The 17,672-nt window shown below is 56.6% G+C and overlaps 1 protein-coding gene across 1 annotated transcript in view; it reads right to left on the bottom strand.

Moving 5' to 3' along the window:
- Window positions 1-15,351, bottom strand: part of Vipr2 (vasoactive intestinal peptide receptor 2) — a 66,421-nt gene extending 51,070 nt beyond the window's left edge. Inside the window, exons 1-3 of the mRNA XM_026380008.2 lie at window positions 15,210-15,351; window positions 13,014-13,113; window positions 131-238 (exon numbers count right to left, since the gene is read on the bottom strand). Of these exons, the coding sequence (XP_026235793.1) occupies window positions 131-238; window positions 13,014-13,113; window positions 15,210-15,257 (256 nt within the window). The 5' untranslated portion in view covers window positions 15,258-15,351. The remainder of the gene's footprint in view (window positions 1-130; window positions 239-13,013; window positions 13,114-15,209) is intronic.
- Between the last annotated feature and the right edge of the window lie 2,321 nt (window positions 15,352-17,672).

Below are 17,672 nucleotides of genomic sequence, written 5' to 3'. Positions count from 1 at the left end.
GGGTGGATGACCTCTGTGTCTTGTTGTTCCCTGGCAGCAGGAGGAGCCAGAAGTCACCAAAGGAAGTGGAGACACCAGTTCTCAGACACAAACACTGTGGGGAGCACGGGAAGGAGCACACACAGCCCACCTGGTTTGCTGTAGAAATGGCTGAACACCTGGGGACAGGGCACGGTGACCGTCTCCCCCACCTCTGCAGGGCGCCAGCAGGTGATGTTGTCCCAGACACCAGGGCAGGCTGCAAGGAGAGGCAGAGAGTCAGGGGGCCAGCCCCAGGAGGTGGCAGGGAGGCCACGAGTTAGACACTGCTGTGTCCACTCCGATTAGCTTTGGAGAAACCATCAGGAATGCAGTAGAAAGCATTTGGATAACGTTGTACTGTGTAATTTTCAAGTTTTATTTCATTTTTAATTGGCAAGTAGTGAGTATGTTTATGGGATGAAAGTGTTGTCGAACCCTGCACATTGAGGGTTCAAACCAGGCTAATCGGCACATACATTGCCTCAGAGACTTCCTTCTGTATGGTGACAACATCTTAAATTCATTCTTCTGGCATTTTAAAAATGCAATTCGTTACTATGAGGCATGTTCGCTTGCTGCATGATAGGGCACCAAGACACACTCCTGTCCAACAGCATGGCCAGTGCCCCCAGCCTCTGACAGCAGACTGCACTCTGTGGCTTCCAGGAGTGAGGCCTGCTGTGCCTGGCACTGCCCAGGTCGGCGGGGGTCATCCTCAGTGCACTCAGCAGTGGAGGCCAGAGTACGAGAAGCCTTTATTCCACCAGGCTCCCATGTGGCTCTGGGCGCCCTCACCCGAGTGGGCTGGCCCTTGAGGGATGACCACTGTCCCACCCACTGTCACCCCTAGGACCGTCCCCCAGCACTCCCTGGCCCCCAGGACCAGCTCCCAGCATGCCCTGGCCTCCAGGACCGGCCACCCCATGTGGACTCTGACACTCCAGCTACAGGGGTGGTGGTGTGCATCCTCTGCTGTCCGTCACTCCTGCCCCATCTGAACCACCAGGTCCCTCTGCAGAGGCCTTGATGAGGGCCCGGAGGAATTCTAGCTGCAGGGCCGCTCCCTCACTACAGCCCAGCCCTGCTGCAGGGCCCTTCATGTCACCCGCTGGGCAGCGTCTGTGGCAGCTGAGGTGGGTCCCCTCCACAGGGGTTGTGTGGAGGTCTCTGTGCCCTCTCTGCTCGGGCTGCCCCATGGCTGCCGGGATCTGACTCTCCCCTTTCCCAGGGAGTATCCCTGGTGCTGACCCCTGCACAGTGGAGAGGACAGTCCCACACATTCCATCCTGGAACCTGCAGAGATGACCCTCAGACCCACCGCAGGACCTGCTCAGAGCACTGGTCCTGGGAAAGGGGCCTGCCCTGTGTCCCGAGGAGCCCAGACAGGAGCCACCTGTCCCTCCACAGCTCGACACAGGGCACACTGCATGTGTTGACGTCCTCCTGTCCCCCCTTTCACGTCTCCCACCACCCCCTCTGGTTCACACGGAGCCTTTTTCCCCACAGCCATGCCATACTCCACAGACTGACCACAGCAGGAAGTCCCAACTGCAAGTCCCCAACAGCCACAGGTCCATGGAGAAGCAGGATGAGAGATTATCTGACAGGAAGTCTAGATATGAAGTACTGACTGGACCAGAAATGCTGGAATCCATCTCGTCTCTTGGAAGGAATCCTAGTTCCTCCCCCATTGATGAGAAAACTCAAAAAGTGTGAAGAATGATTAAAAGTGGGAATTCAACATATTTAAGCTCCAAACACCACTGATTCAGTACAAATCATCAGCACGTAATAAGACCTGCAAGGCACTGACTGAGTTCCTGCTAGTATGATGAAAACCCGGGAGTCACAGGCAGGCGCAGGATCGGCAGGAGCTTAACTGTGGCCCCACAGCCATCAACTGTGGAGTTTGCTCACCTGCCCAGGGCTCGCCTGTGTAGGTTCACCTGTGAGGGCTCACCTGTGCAGGGCTCACCTGTGAGGGCTCACTTGTGCAGGGATGCACCTGTGTAGGTTCACCTGTGCAGGGCTCGCCTGTGTAGGTTCACCTGTGAGGGCTCACCTGTGCAGGGCTCACCTGTGAGGGCTCACCTGCCCAGGGCTCGCCTGTGTAGGTTCACCTGTGCAGGGACGCACCTGTGTAGGTTCACTCGCAGGGATGCACCTGTGTAGGTTCACCTGTGCAGGGATGCACCTGTGTAGGTTCACCTGTGCAGGGCTCGCCTGTGAGGGCTCACCTGTGCAGGAAGGCACCTGCTCAACCCTGTGTCTCTTCTCTGTAAGGTGACTACTGAGCAAGGAGATTCTTATTCCTCTTGGCTCTACAATTCTAAAGTAACACCTGTTAGAGAAGCTGGTACCTTCTCTCTGTAGAGCTGCTGCCCTCAAAGCCATCGACCCTGGGTGCTTGCTGTTAACTTAAAGCCTGGATGGTGTTGGGAGCTGACTTGGGAGGAAATTATTTTTTCAAGTGCTTTGTTCTCTTCTGATCTGCAACCCTCAGTTGTGACCTGAATTGTCCCAGGCAAGCAAAGTGCTGGCCTCAAAAATCACTGTGTCCCTCATGCTCACAGGATGCTGTCTTCTCCGCACTGAGTTCACAGCAAGGGACACCAGAGAAAATAGGAGCTGGCCTGCAGGGACCAAGTGAGGAGGATGCAGATGACCAGGCTCTTCCTTGAGTTAGACTGCCCTGGACTTGAGACTGCAAGCTGGCCCACAGCAGGCTGGTCCTCTTGCTCAGAGAGCCTCAAGTCCAGCCCTTCTTGCACAGCCCTCCCACCCAGTGCCTGTTCGCCAGAAGATCCTCCCTCATATCCTGGGGCAGAAACCTGGCTCTGAGTTACTTCCACTCTCATCCCTTGTTCCCTGGAACCTTGCCGGAGCTGAGCTGGGCCTGCAGCAACTCAGCAGTTTTCCACCTCTGCCTTGCTTTGACTTTCTGCTCACTGATCCCTCAAAATAACAGTATTTGGGGCTGGGGTTGTGGCTCAGCGGTAGAGCACTCGCCCAGCAAGTGTGAGGTGCTGGGTTCTATCCTCAGCACCACATAAAAATAAATAAATAAAATAAGTATTTAAAAAAACAGTATTCTTGGAGACCTGCTGTCACCTGGGCACTCAGGGGCTACCTAGTTGACTGCACAGAGCAAGAAGGACCCCTGGAGTCTGTTTCCTGAGCTTGGGGGCATGTGCAGACACGGACACTGTGCTCTGAGCAGCTGCCCATCAGGACAGCCCTGTCCTAGCAGCCTGGTTTCAGGACTTTCTTGTCTTGGAGTTTACTGCAAAAGAGGCTCCAGAGAGTGGCTGGCTGACAGAATATGCAGGAATCAGGTCCAGCTTTCGCAGCCCCACAGAAGGTGGATGTGACGTGGACAGACAGATCTGCTGGCACCTGGAGTTTCAGAAATGCTGGCCACCCTGCCAGGCTGCCTCAGACTGAGTTCCAGGACACCCTGAATGCTGTCCATGGGGATGGCCAAGTGTCAGGCACCTGTTACTGGACCTCACAGAACCTCAGTCCCTCCAGGGCAAACAGAACAGACAAATTCTGCTGAATGAGGGTGCCTTGGTATCACTCGGAGGATGCAAATTCATGTCATCTGTTCTTAAAATAGTTGTCAGTGAGATAAGGAGAGCTACACCTATGCATTTGCTGGGCAGGGCTTGGTGCCAAATGCCATCCAGAAGTTGCCATTAAGAATGGTGACAGTGATTGCTATTGGAGAAGTGGTGGGGGTGGGGGAACCCAAGGGAAGCATCCACAGCAACCACCATCGGTGAGACAGAAATGTGCTCGGAGGATAGAGCACAACAGCACAGTGTAAGAATACCATGAGCTGGGAGGCCATAGGATGATCTGAGGGACATTAGTGGGCAGGCCTGGGGTGACAGTGCCCCAACTGTCCACAGAGACAGAGACCAAATAGTCAATTGTTCTTTCCTACTGATTTAGCATGATGTTGGGATGAGCTCCTGCCAAGCTTCTGATAATCACAAATACCCACATCTCCAGCAGATGTTCAGTGAGCAACTATAATGATCCCCCGTGCTACACTGTGGATGGAGAGTCTGGTCACCTGCTGAAGCACTTCGTGCCAGAGAGAATGGCAGATACATGCCTGGCCACCATGGCCCCAATCCACTTTGGGTTTGCTTGGGAGCCCCCTTGTGATCCCTAAGAGAAATTGAAGAAGCAGATCAGGACAGGAGGGGATCTGCCAACAGGGCTGCAACTCCACAGGTGCCTGGAGATCTCCCCGCAGGGCCGGGACTCCGTGGGTGCCTGGAGATCTCCCCGCAGGGCCGGCACTCCGTGGGTGCCTGGAGATCTCCCCGCAGGGCCGGGACTCCGTGGGTGCTTGGAATGATGTCATGGGCATCACCCAGGGAAGAGACTAATTGGAGCAAGAATCCCACCCTCGACTGGTGGGAAAGCTACAGACCCAGGGTCCAGAAAGGCCACTTCCTGGGACATGGTCATTCCCTGGGCGATGGCCATGCCTGACGAGAATCTCAGAAGTGGCAGCTTTATTCTGGGATTCTGGTGGACCCTGAAGACAGAAGTCACTTTCTGGGACTTCAGCTAACATCACACCCAGACCCAGAAACAGAAATCACCAAAGCTGGTAAGTGCACAAGAGGACTTTCAAGCCACTTGCAGAGATACAGGCAGAACATATGTATTTAGAAACCCTGAATCCAACGGAACCCAAACATCACCCTGCTCCAAACTGAGCCGAGTCGGCTCCTCCCTGGGCCCTGCTCATCACTGCCTGCCAGCACAGGCTGACACCTAGCTCTGGACAGGAGCCTGCAGGGCCCCCTGGGCCTCACAGGTGCTGCAGGGCCAGCGGGCATCAAGGGGACTGAGTACAGGGGGAAGTGCACAAACAAGAGCCTCACCCAGGAGCTGCCTGCTGTGCCTCCACCTGCAGCTGCTCGGGCCGTGTGGTGGGTGCAGAGGGAGGCAGGGCTAGGGAGGGCTGTGCAGGGCATGGTGAGGGAGGCAGGGCTGGGGGGGGCTGTGCAGGGCATGGTGAGGGAGGCAGGGCTGGGGAGGGCTGTGCAGGGTGTGGTGAGGGAGGCAGGGCTGGGGGGGGGCTGTGCAGGGTGTGGTGAGGGAGACAGGGCTGGGGAGGGCTGTGCAGGGCGTGGTGAGAGAGGCAGGGCTGGGGAGGGCTGTGCAGGGCATGAGAAGCCCTTCGTGGTCCCTTCTGGACAGGACTTGGGAGTGCCAGGCTGGTCCTGGGAGAGTCTCCCCCAGGTTTATGACTAAGGCTTGGGTGACACTTCCCAGGACTGTGCCAGGTGAGGGGACCCTGGCTCCCCCAGCTCCGGGCTCCTGAGGAAGCAGTGTGGAGCTGCCACGTAGGCCCAGCAGGGGCAGAGCTAGGCCACCATGGGGGGGCAGAGGACTGCGCAGCACCGTGGCCCCAGATCATCAGTCACACCTGACCTCACAGAAATGCCCGATCCCCAGGAACTTTTGGGAGCTGCCATGGTCCCCTCATGCCCAGTTCCTCATCACAGAGCACTGGCCTGGGTCCCTGATGATGGATGCCTTTCCCACGAGCTCTGCTCTCTCCCTATTTTCTCTGAGAAAGGCCACCTGTCTCCTGCCCCAGGTGGAGGCCTTGCCCTCCCTCCACCCAGCAGCCCCTGGGTGGGACCCTGCACAAGCCCCTCCAGAGCGGCTGGCCTGATGCCACCCAGCACCGGGCCTTCTTCTTCCACATCTCCCTCTGGTTTGGCGCCTGGCCCTGGTCTGTGGAAATGGCTCCTGGGCTTTGCTTGTCCACAGGAGCATCGTCTCCAGGGGCCTCTCCCTGGGCACATTTCTCTAACCCAGGGCACCTGATTCCTCCCAGAGAGACTGCTTCATGAGCTCCCGGGAACAGCTCATGGAGACCTCCCACTGAGACCCACACTCTCACACAGAGACTCCCCTCTCAGAGAGAGCCCTGCCTCTCCCGAGACCCCTCCTTGAACACCAAGACCTCTGGAGTCCAGCCTGCAGCCTCTGCATGCCCACGTGGTCCTCCTCCTTCCCTGTGGCTGCGCTCTGGCCTGGTCACCTGGAGATGATCCTAAGCCCACCCTCCTTGACGCTCCAGCAAAGAGCCAGAATCAGAGCCCCAGGTGGAGATTCCCTGGGCTCCCAGATGAGGGCTGGTGCTGGGGACGGTGCTGGGTGCAGGGCCTGAGCTCAGGGCCTCTGCTGTGTGGAGGGTGCTGTAGGGTGCTGGGTGCAGGGCCTGAGCTCAGGGCCTCTGCTGTGTGGAGGGTGCTGTAGGGTGCTGGGTGCAGGACAGCGTGCTCCCTCCTCTCCAGGGCTCCTGGGCTCATGTTCACGGTCCTTTCCAAGTGGCCTTGGCCTTCCACTCTGCACGGGAGGTGCGGAGCTCAGGTGAGGCGGGTGGGCAGCACAGCGATTTCACACCTGCAGTGGCCACAGACCTCCGGGGTGCTCTGGGTCGAGGCACCTGATGTCCCCTCCAGACAGTCTCCCATCCAGCAGAGCCTCAGCTGCTCCCAGGGGTCCCTGTTCTTCCCCAGGAAGGAGGTGACGGAGTCTCTGCCAGGTGTGATGAGGGAGGCCCCGGGAGAAATGAAGGACCTCAGATCCAGGCAGGCTGGTGGGAGAAGCCATTTCACCAGGAGGGTGGAAACTAGCAGAGGCCGTGTCTAGAGGTGGCTACACCCAACACGAGGCGGATATGGACAGGACCTGCCAGCTCAGACGTGGGGCATGCAGGGCCTGCTGCCACCTTTGAGGCAGGTGAGCCCTTCAGGAGCACGCTGCTCTGTCCCCCCACCACAGTGATGGCCACAGAGGCGGCACGTGGTGAGGGTCCTTGGACCTGGCAGCTGCCCGCCTTCTGGGCCTGGCTTCCTCACCTGGAGGTATGACGGGCAGGGTGGCTGGGGATCCCCCACTCTGCCCCAGCCCAGGGCCTGGAGCACCTCCGCCACGGTCAGTGCCCCTATTCTCACCAGGCCATGCTGTCCCCTGCGCTGCCTGCCCGTGGCCCTCCTTGAGCAGGTGCTGGGCAAGGTGTGTGCAGCGCACTCCTCATCTTGGTCTAACCCCCACCAGAGCAGAGCCCCTCCAAGGGAGCCTCAGAGCCCAGAGGTCAGGAATGCCAAACAGGACCTTGACCGCAAGGGAGCTGGGACCCACCAGAGGAGACGCTGTCTGCGGGCTTGGAATGCCAAGGCAGGTGCTCACCATCTGGACAAAAGCAGCTCAAGCCCCAGTGGGGGCCGGGGAGGAAAGCAGGGGGCAGTTGGTTCCCTGTCCACTCCAGCACAGGGTGGGCTGGATGGAGCAGTCGGAAGACATGCAAAACTAAAACCAAGACCCGGGCACTAGGCACTCAGCATGCACAAAAGGTTGAGAGCGAATGACCAGGGCCCACGGCAGTCTAGAGGGTTCACAGCCAGTGACGCAGAAGCCAGCTGTGATGAAAACATTTCCTGGTCTTATCGGCAGCTTTCCCACCCTCTTTCTGCCTGGTCTCGGAGGGAGGATGGAGTGGCCCTGGCCACTCCTGATAGGCTGATGCCACTGTGGTTCGCTCTCAGGTCTCCCCCAGAAATCCCATGCTCCTTGGTCCAGGCCCCGTTTCCTGACAATGGAGGGACATTTGCCTTTAGCACTATGGACCCCAACGTATTGCCCAAGCATCCACTTGGGGTTCCCTGGGTGACGCATCCTGCTCACTTCCCATCACCCCTCCCACCTGGCATATGCGCAATGAAAACCTCAAAGAGCAAGAGTGTCAGCTGAGCTCTGGCAACCACGACAGTGGGGCTCACTTTTGCTGGGTCCAGGGCATAAGGTGGCCGGTGGACCACAGCCCCTGGGTTCGAGAGCTTTGAGGCAGCCTCTGAAGCTTGACGGGCAAATTCTGCAAAGCCTTGCAAACAGAGAGACTCAGATGCATGTCCTCTGGGAGAAGTGGCATTTGGCCCTACAGTCAGAACTGTGCAAAGCCAGAGGCCACAGAAAACCTGTGAGAGCCCCACGGAGGCACGAGCTGCTGTCCACCAAGGCAGTGACCATGGCCCCACAGCCTCTGCTGCCAGGAGGCAGCTGGCGTCACCTGGCCATGGAGAGCAGAGCTGTGCACTGCCGTGCCTGGTGTGGAGCATGCTACTCCAGAGGCTATGCAGGCCCGCGAGCCCCAGAGCCCCCTCCACTTGCTCCCTGGGAAGAGGAGGGGCCCCAGACCAGGGCCACACAGTTGTGGCTGGGAAGCCAGGATGTGAGGTGGCACACACAAAGCAGCCTTGAAGTTGGCTGGCTGGAATCTCACTGGTCCCCTAGCCAAGGCACTGGGCACCCCGCCTGCAACAGGGAAAGGATCAGCTTCTGAGGACGGAGGCCAGGCTGCTGCGAGAAGAGCCAGGAAAGCCCAGACCCCAGGACCGGAGGAGGCTGGAGAAGCCAGGAGCAAGGACGCTGAGGCATGGAGGGCGGGCATCGGCTGGGGACTGTCAGCAGGGAGCTCTCTCCTGGGAGAGAGGGCCACAGAGGAGGCTGCCCGGACCAGTCAGCCCCAGGGTCACCTAGGCCCTCTCCTGGAGCTCCTGAGATCCACAGCTTTGTCAGCTCCCAGGCCCCACCTCCGACTAGCTCCCCACAGACTCCTGGGGTGAGCCCATATAGAACCTGATTCAGGGTAGAATTGATTTCAGGCAATTTTCTTTTTCCTATGAGAAGTACATTTAAAGGCATGTTCAGAAATCCAAATCATTAAAGAGTCATTGATTATTTAAACATACAAGTCTAGGCACGGATCTGCAAAAGTACAGAAAAGAACACAGAGAACGCAGACCAGCTGTGTACCTCTGCAGACCCGCCCAGGAGCCTGTGCCAGATGAAACACGGAGGAAAGAGACCGACGGTGGCAGGCCATGCCGCCATGTCTCCAGGAGGCAGCAGCTCGGTCCTCATTCCACCGGCTCCACCCCTCATAGGCACAGGCGTGATCCCCACCCACTACTGGTTCACACCACTCAGACCCTGATGTCTCCAAGGACCAGGAAGGGCCAGACCACACCACAGCCAAGATCCAGAGCCACCCCTGCAGCGACCCGATCACGCAGCTGGGCAGGGCGCAGGAAGCACGCCAGGGAGGCACATTTGTCAGGACTTTAGAAAGAGAAGCCATTCGTGGATACTGATGAGCATTCACTGCGACGGTGAGATATCAGGAAGGGCCAGAAGAAAAGCGGGTGTCATTGAGTGTATAACCTGGGTACCACCATCACAGACGTGAATGTGGGGCTTCAGGTGAGGACACAGGGCCACAAGCAGCAGTGGCAACTTCCACCATGGCTTGGAATCACCCCCCCCACCCCCGAGGGCTGGGATATTGTTTTCCAATGAAAAACCAATCCTGAGACATTGTTTGTAGGAGCAAAATAGCGTCAGCTGCCTAAGAGCTCGGGAGCCTGGTGGAGGCCAATGAATGCCATAGAATATTACCCAGCTCTCAAGCAGAGCTCAGGGGCGAAGGCTGGTCAGTCCGCAAATGCACCGTTCAGATGAAAAACTAAAACAGAAGAGGAGAGCAGGAGGCTGACTAAAGGAAATGCACTTCCACAGGACTGAATGGCCCCGGGACAGGTCTGCAGGCGTGAGCTCCGGCACTGTGTGTATACTTTAGCGGTCTTCTTCTATGTGCCTGTGTCACTTAATTGCTTTATTTTCTCCTCTTCCTTCTCCTCCTCCTTTCTCACGTTTCCCTGCTCTTTCTTACTTCGTGATGCTGGGGATCAAATCTAGAACCTCATGCACATGAGGCAATTGCTTTACCACTGAGCTACACCCCCGCTGCACACTTGATTTCTAATGTGACAATTTTCACTGATTCCTCAGCAAAAGCTTTTGAATTGTCTTTAAAGGCTGTATCAGATTTTGAAGCTACAACAGGAAACAAGACACCATCTCTTCCTCAAAGACCAGGTAGTGGAAGGGCCGGAAACCACAGTGAGCCATGGTCACTGAGGTAACCACCCGGCATCCCTGGAGAGTCAAAGGAGGACCTTCAAAGCCAACAGGGAAGTGGCAGCTCTGGCTTGTGGACAGTCCTTCATGGTGTCCTGAGGAGAGGCACTACCCTGTGTTCCAAGCCGTCCTCTGAGGATGACCTGTAGCCAGCACCCTTGGAAGACAGTCTCCCTCTGGTCTCCCCAGTGGCCAAGGCACTCTGTCTCTGGCCACAGCTGGCCAGCAGCCTCCTGTGGACATGGACTTTCCTGGGCTTGGGCTCCTTGGCTGTGACACAGATGCATAGAGCCCTGGGGGCCATCTCTCCTCTGGCCTTGTGTCTCATCTTATGTCCCTGCCTGTCTATGGAAGTGTGGCTGCAACCTGGTCAGTCTGCAGTAGGGAGCAATCTTGAACCCCGCACGGTTCCTGACGGACAGGTCCATGTTGGTTTTGTGCCTTTTGTTTTGAACCACCTTCCTCATGGGTCTAAGTGAATACTGACCACCATGGCTCAGCTGTGGTCTCCACTCATGGCACAGGAGGGATGGCCACAGGGAGGGATGGCCCCAAAAGTGCAGGCACCTGCTCTGCCTACACCAGCTGGCCCAGATGCAAGGAGCGGGCAGGAGGGCCCTCAGCGGCCTTGCAGGTAGGACACCTGCCCGCCTGCTGGCTCAGGGCTCGCCTCTGTGGCCTGGATGTGCCTGGTCCTCTAGTGGCAAGATCAAGTTGGACTCAGTGAGGAATCAGGATGAGGTCACACAGCTCTTGTGCTCAGAGTACTTTTAAAGAGCTCAGAACTGAAACTGGGCTTTGCCTCTCTATGGTACACGCTTTTTCATGTCACAAAGAGGAAGATTTCCACATCAGAACTACAGAATTCTCTCACCAGCATTAGAAATGCTCTTCCCCTCACTCTGGTGTTCTTGCACCAATTCCTCAATCCTCAGGCTCTAACAGTTGCTCCCACAGTCCCCTGGAACCTCAAGGTCACCTTTGACCCTGAGTGTGCTCTTGTCCTGTGGCCGGGCCCCTTGAGAACGCCTCCCCAGCTCTGGCTGCCCGCGGCTCTGGTTCCCATCACCTGCGGTATCTTCATCTTGGTAACTTACTACTATTTATATCCCTGGCATTTGAGCCATGCATATTTCTAAGAGTAAAGTGAAGCTCTGTGACACAGGCCGTCTCTGCAGAGCTGCAGGGCGGCCGGGCCTGTGGTCAGCTCTGCTTTGCTCCCAAGGGCGGCTGGCAGAGTACTTGTGAGTCACAAAGGTGGAATGAGACTCTGAGGCTCCGGTACATGCAGATGCTCAAGCAGACACCTGTCACTTCAGGAGCGCCGACAGCAGCTTCCCCACCAGGCCTTGGTGGAACCTGCCCTGTCCCTCTGCCCAGATGCTGCCAAGGCGAGCCCAGGACACACATGGCTCTCTGAGGAGGAGCCCTGTGAGTATTCTCCAGGGTGCTGACTTAGCTTTCAGAGGGGATGCCGGCAGGGGCTGCAGCCACCAAGCCGGGAGCTGCCACTGGCTCCTGGACTGACTACAGAGGTCTGCTCTGCTCCCACAACTTTTATTTAATGTCCTGTTTCCAGACTTTTAAAAAATGAAATATTTTACATAAAGTTTACATTTCTGGAAACCCTTTGGAAACAGAAAGCTGGACAAATTGGAGACACATTTCTTTGGGGAAAGCCAGACCCCGATAACACACGATGCCAAGGGCCTCCTCAGAATCTCTTCTGGAACCCTCCAAGCCCTGCAGCTCTCACTGAGCAGGCAGCCTCACAGCAGCGGCTTGCCGTGGTGTCCAGCCTGCTGCCCGGGCAGCTGGTGTCTCCTCACAAAGCTGGACCTCAGCAGAGCTGTGGGGCGGAGGTGCTCGCGGTTCTCTGGACAGAGTCCAACCACACACCCAGAGGATGTGGCCAGCAGAGGTGCAGGACACCTGGGAATCACAGGTCATTGACGCTAGAGAGTCGGGAGCCGAGGCCCTCTCCAGTGTGGATGCAGAGGCCGGGCAGGAGGGCAAAGGTGCCCGTTTTAACAATCAGAACGGCACTGACCAGTGTGGGGGCTGCCAGCCGCCTGGGGTTCCGACCTGGAAACGGGACCCAATGGTGACATGCTGCTGAACACACTAAGCACCCTGGGTGTCTAAGACTCGGGGCAGAGAAGAATGTGAACATGATAGTTCTGTGTGGATGATGAGTCGAAATCACAAGTGGATATTTCAGGCAAATAAAATGTCTATTCAAATTAATCTCATGTGCTTCTTTTGACTTATTGTAATGTGGTTACGGAAAAATTCAAATTACCCATGTGGCTGCACCCCACTCTACTGGGCAGTGCTGGTCTAGAAGAGAGCTCAGCTCTGACCCTCTGTGGGACACAAGGCTGCTTTAACAGAATCTTACTCTGACTTTCTTTCTTGAGGAAGGTAAAGTCGTGGCATAGAGTGGAGAACAAGAAAGAGCCAGGACAAAGGGCTTGCTACTGTGGCAATAGGTATCGTCACAGAGTCTTGCTGCGGGCCCGTGTGGGGCACCCAGGCTGAGTCCTGGGAATCCAGCAGCCTTCTGCCCATCAGGGGGACGAGCAGGCCCACGGCATTTGCAATAGGTCTGTTGGCAGGGAAACAAAGCCCCCTTTTCCTGTTTGCTTTCTGGTAAGTTTCCACCATGGTGATTAACTAAGATCTGAAAAATCAAGGAGTCAGATAAATGCTCACTCCATGGAAAGATGGAGCTGTTGGCAGAGGGTGACAAAGCCCACCAGAGGTCAGAAACCATTGCTGTCATCTCAGACCCTGAAAGTTTGTGCCGTTAAGAAGAAAGGTGTGTGGGGAGACCTCACCGCTTGGTCCCCGAGTCTGCCAGAGGCTCACAAGAAAGCGCACAGTGGACCTGCCTTCCAGATGCAGGCAGACTTCAGCACCCCAGGAAGCCAGAGGGGGCTGGAGCAGACTCCTCCTGGGCCTGCACATACCTGTGTGCTTGTCTGTCGGAGTCCTGAGAAGCTCTGCACATTTTGTTTCTTCCTCCTGTATTTCCAGATGAAATCGGCATTCTGGGTGAATGCTGTTCACCTGTTCAAGGTGAAAAGAGATAGAAGTAACTTAAACTGCCCAAGAGGAAAGCTGGGCAAAGCGCTGCAAGAATGACCCAAAATCTTACAGTTCCAAACTACTTCCAAAGAAAAATTCATCTAAAAGTAGTGACCTTCGTTTTCCTGGCATGGTTGTTAGAAAAAAAATCTTTACTCTTTACTTTGTAATGGTTTATAAAACAAGCATAAATCCTAGCAAAATATTTTTTTCTGAGCAGGAAAATAAATTAGCATACTACATGGTATGTTCAGACCAGCCTCTCAACATCAGGGTCTTCCACCTCGTAGCCCTGCAGCTGGTTCAAGCCAGTGTGTGTGTGTTTATAAGACCACTCGGGGGCCATGCACCTGCTACCCCAGCACTGTGCGCTGTCTCTGTGACCATTGTGAAGACCCCTGATATGGTCACATCTGAAACAATCCTATGAATACAGATAAAACTGTAATAATTTTGACTTTATAATTCAGTGTGAAGAGGCTTTCAGAAAGATTGGAAGAGGAGAGGCAGGGGTGAACATCACACTACTGTGGCTGTGTGGCTCCACAGAGACATGAGCAGGTTTATCTAGGACCCATGACAGGGTCCACAGATGCTATATAAGTGGTCACTCCTGCTGTCCACCCAGAGGCCAAGGACAGAACAATACAGGGCTCCCAGTTCAGAACATGTTTGGTGGCTAATTTACAAAGAGTCAACCTTCTTTTTCTCTCCTCTGTCGGACTTCAGCAGGTGCCCATATTGCCGGCTGAGCTGAGCTGCCGGCTGCCACAGAGGTCTTTCTGCCTCTCTCTCAATCTCCTTTTCTCTCTTTCTTATCAAACACTCTTATCCAGCTATATGGTTAGTTATCCTACTGATGCAGGCCAACTAGAATTCCAGCCAGGAACAGGATTTCCTAACAGAATTAAAAGGAGAAACTTGTGCTGCACACGGCTGCCAAGTCCACCTGGTTTAGAGAACATCTGAGCATCTGAGGTTCACCAGATTAGTACCAGGGGCCAAACGCAGCAAGCCCTGGCTTCAAACATGCTGGATTTTCATATGTAAACAAGTCAATGGTCTAAATTTCAGAATCGAGGACATTATATCCACTTAAAAGAAGAAATTTTAAGGCACTGACAGCACTACAACATCTAACACCCCTGGAGCAGGCGGAGCAAAGACTGTTTGGAGAAGTCTGGGGGTGAGAGCAGCATTCACCAGATAATCCCTGGTGCTTTTGGCCCAAGCCTGGCCCTGGGGTTGCTGGGGTTGGGGTTTGTTCTGGTCCCTCGGCTGTGCCTTCTCTGGGGACCATGGATTGTGGGGCTCCTGGCCCAGGGAACTAAAGACGGTTCAGCTCTCCCCAGGCAAGCCAGCCCCCGCGGTCACAAGCTTGGAGGGAGTGGCTCTGCAGACAGGGTCTGCCGGAGGTAAAGCTCCACTGTGCCACGCACTTCTCCGCCTAGGAGAGGAAAGCAGGAAAAGGGGTCAAACCTCAAGTGGGGGGGGGAGTTTTTCAAATAAAGGAAAGAATTATCGGGAACCACATAACGTAGTGCTTCACTCATCTGGCAGACTTCTCCGCAGTTTATCTTTTCGCACAGCGGTCTTTAAAAAAAAGCATAATATTTCCAAAAGGAAACTTTCTTAGCCACGCCACATCTCTTCTGACACACACTAAAATAAATACGCGCCGATAGCAAGGTCCAGGGAGCTGGACGGGAGGATTAAGCAACAAGGCAACTCCCTCTGGACGCGAGGCCGGCGCAGGTGACCGCAGTAGCTCCTCGCACCGGGACCCCAGCGCCCCGTGGCACCGCCAGGCCACAGACCGCTCGTCTGCTGGGGCCACAGAGGAACCTGGACCCCGCTTCCGGCAGACCTGGGACGTGGTGGGGAGGGGAAGGGGCCAGCGCATCTCCCCCAGCCGGGGCCGGACCGCCACACGCTGACAGGGAATGTTGGGGCTCCCCAGGGAACCGGACCCCGGACTGGCCTGCGGCGGCTTGCGCTCCAGACCCTGAAGTGCGCGCAGCCGGCCGCAGGACCCGCCTCGGCCAGAGGGACCCGGTCGGGATGGAGGGCGCACTCACAGGGACCAGCAGCCAGCAGCAGCAGGTCAGCAGCGCGGGCGCCCTCATCCTGGGCTCAGTGCGCCGCCTCTGTCCCGAGCGCCCGCAGCTGCGCTGGCCCCAACATGGGCTCCGAGACTGCTCCGAGCGCGGCGCCGAACCTCCGTCCCCGCGGGCAGCGCCGCCCGCCCGGGTTGGCTCGTGCCCCGCCCCACGCCCCGTCCCCGCCCCTGGGCCCGCCCCGGCCCCTGCGCCCCCGCCCTCCCGGGAGCGCACCGCCCCTCTCCACGGTCTCCGCCGCGCGCCCCCTCCCGCCTTTCCCCTCTCCCCGCCTGGCCCCTGCGCCCCTCCGAGCCTCCCCGACCGCCGCCTTCGGGAGTGGGGAGCGGGCAATGGGATGCTCACCCGGGGCGAAGGACGCCCGCGCCTGTCCGACTCCAAAAGCGAGAACCTGGAACAGGAGGAAGCGGCGCCTGGTGCACCTTCCGCGAAAACCGCGAGCGCTGTGCGGCCACCTGTGCCCTCCTTCCTAGCACCCCGAGGACGCCCCAGAAACCGGCCCGGAAGCCCGTTTAGGGGGTGAGCTGCTGTAGGAGCCATGGAGTCGCGTTGGGTTAACCGAAGAAGAAAACTCTAGTGCGTTTCGGTGGGGAGCAGACAGCCTGGAAAGAGGGAAGTGCAGAGCCCAGCGTGGTGAACCTGGGCCTGTCCCAGTGCAACTGGTGAAACCCACCAGGAAGCCGTCTTTCCAAACCGCAGCCGCAGGTGGGTATGAGGAGCAGGTGAGTGTGAGGCTCCAGGCGCCGCCTGCAGAAGACCTGTTGGCCATTCGGGACCGTCAGTCCAGGGAAAGCGCTAGCTGTTGGGACCCTGAGCGTGGAAATGCAATGAGAAATAAAACAGGTAACGTTCTTGTTGTTGTTGTTGTTGTTTGAATTTTATTCAGAAACAATTTCAAACACAAAAGTTAGAACAATAAGAACAGTACAAAACACACTCTAGTACCTTTTACCTGGGTTCGCTCTTAACTTTTCACCTCATTCCTTGACTCCTCCCATCCCCTCAATAAATCCACCGACACCTCTCCCTTATCTATCTGCCATCTTTCCATCTATCGGTGACTTTCTGGTGGGGACCCATATGAGAAAACAAGACCTGGACCTCAGGCTTGTAGCTTGGGATCTGAAAGCTTGGACCCTGGTCCCACGGTCAACTTTTCTGGGCAGACCAATGGAGTTGGAGCATTTCTAAATGGCAGCCCTTGTTCTTCCACCTAGAGGGTCACTGCAGTGTCAGAATGGTTAGTGCTGGTGGCCTGCCCTGGGCCGGTGGGCGGGTGGGATGATGGGTTCCTCCTGGCTGTGGGCATATCTCGAGAAGTAATTGTCACAATGAGGAGATTCAGGCAGACAGGAGTGAGGAAGGGTTCATCTTTCCTGGGGGATCTTAGATGAATGTCTCTGAGACTAGTGAAGGGGCAAGGTCAAGAACCAGAGAAAGGGTATCCAACAGATGGAACCCTTGGGCAGGGGGAGCCCTGGGCCCCCGAGCTCAGGGTAGGAATGTGGCTGCCCGGGGGAGGCTGAAGCAGAGGAACTCTGATGGAGGGGAGCAGGGTCAGCAGTGCTCGCCAGCAGGCTTGGCACACCTCAGCAAGGATGCCCAGCAGAGGCTCCGTCCACCCCTCCCTTCTTCACTCTCAGGCCTCTCCACGGGCCCCTCCAGAGCCACAGTGCTCTGGGGTGCAGCAGAGGGGTGGCCACCTGTGCTTGCTGGTGGAACCCCAGGCCCTGGCCCTGCCCGGCCTGGTTCCAGCAGAGACCTGCTCCCTGCCCCCAGGTTGGCTCTGACCACTTCCCCTCAGTGCCTCCGCTGCAGGGGTCTCTGGAGGCTCAGGGCTTCCCTCCTGACTGAGGTCCCCTGCAGGACCACGGGCTTCTGGCACCTCGGCCCGCGGCTGTGGAGGCTTCTGAGACTGAGCACTGAGCCAGCAGAATCAAGTCTGCTGAGGCTCCTGGAAGAGGAAACCATACACCTGGTGGGTCACCTGGGTACGCCAGAGTGGAAGATGTGTCCTTCACTCACTGGAAGTGGATGCTGTGAGGGCGCCTTGCACCTCCAAGGCAGGAAGCACCTTCATGGACTCTGAGGTCACACTCTGCATGGGCTCCTGGGCAGGACACAGGGTCCTCATGGTGCCCAGGCCTCCAAGGCCATCGTCAACTTGCAACTTTAAAGAGATTTACCCTCTGCCTTTCTTTTTGTCTTTTAAAAGCCTGGATATTAGCCTTTATTTATTTATTTTTTTTTAAAGTTACATCTTCTCCTAAACACCCATGAGAAACCTAGGCTGTTGAGAACCTTGTCGGTCCTTTCCCATCCCAGCAGAGGAGTTCTGTGGAAACCAGCAAGAGGCCAGGAGTGGTTGGTGGTGGGCAGCCATGGTGGGCTGGGGCCTGGGTTGAGCTTCTGGGTTGGTGCTGG

The sequence above is a fragment of the Urocitellus parryii genome, chromosome 3 (genome assembly GCF_045843805.1).
Source record: "Urocitellus parryii isolate mUroPar1 chromosome 3, mUroPar1.hap1, whole genome shotgun sequence".
In the NCBI taxonomy this organism is placed as follows: Eukaryota; Metazoa; Chordata; class Mammalia; order Rodentia; family Sciuridae; genus Urocitellus; species Urocitellus parryii.
The sequence above is the reverse complement of the archived record's forward strand: the minus strand, read 5'-3'. Positions and strand labels throughout refer to the sequence as shown.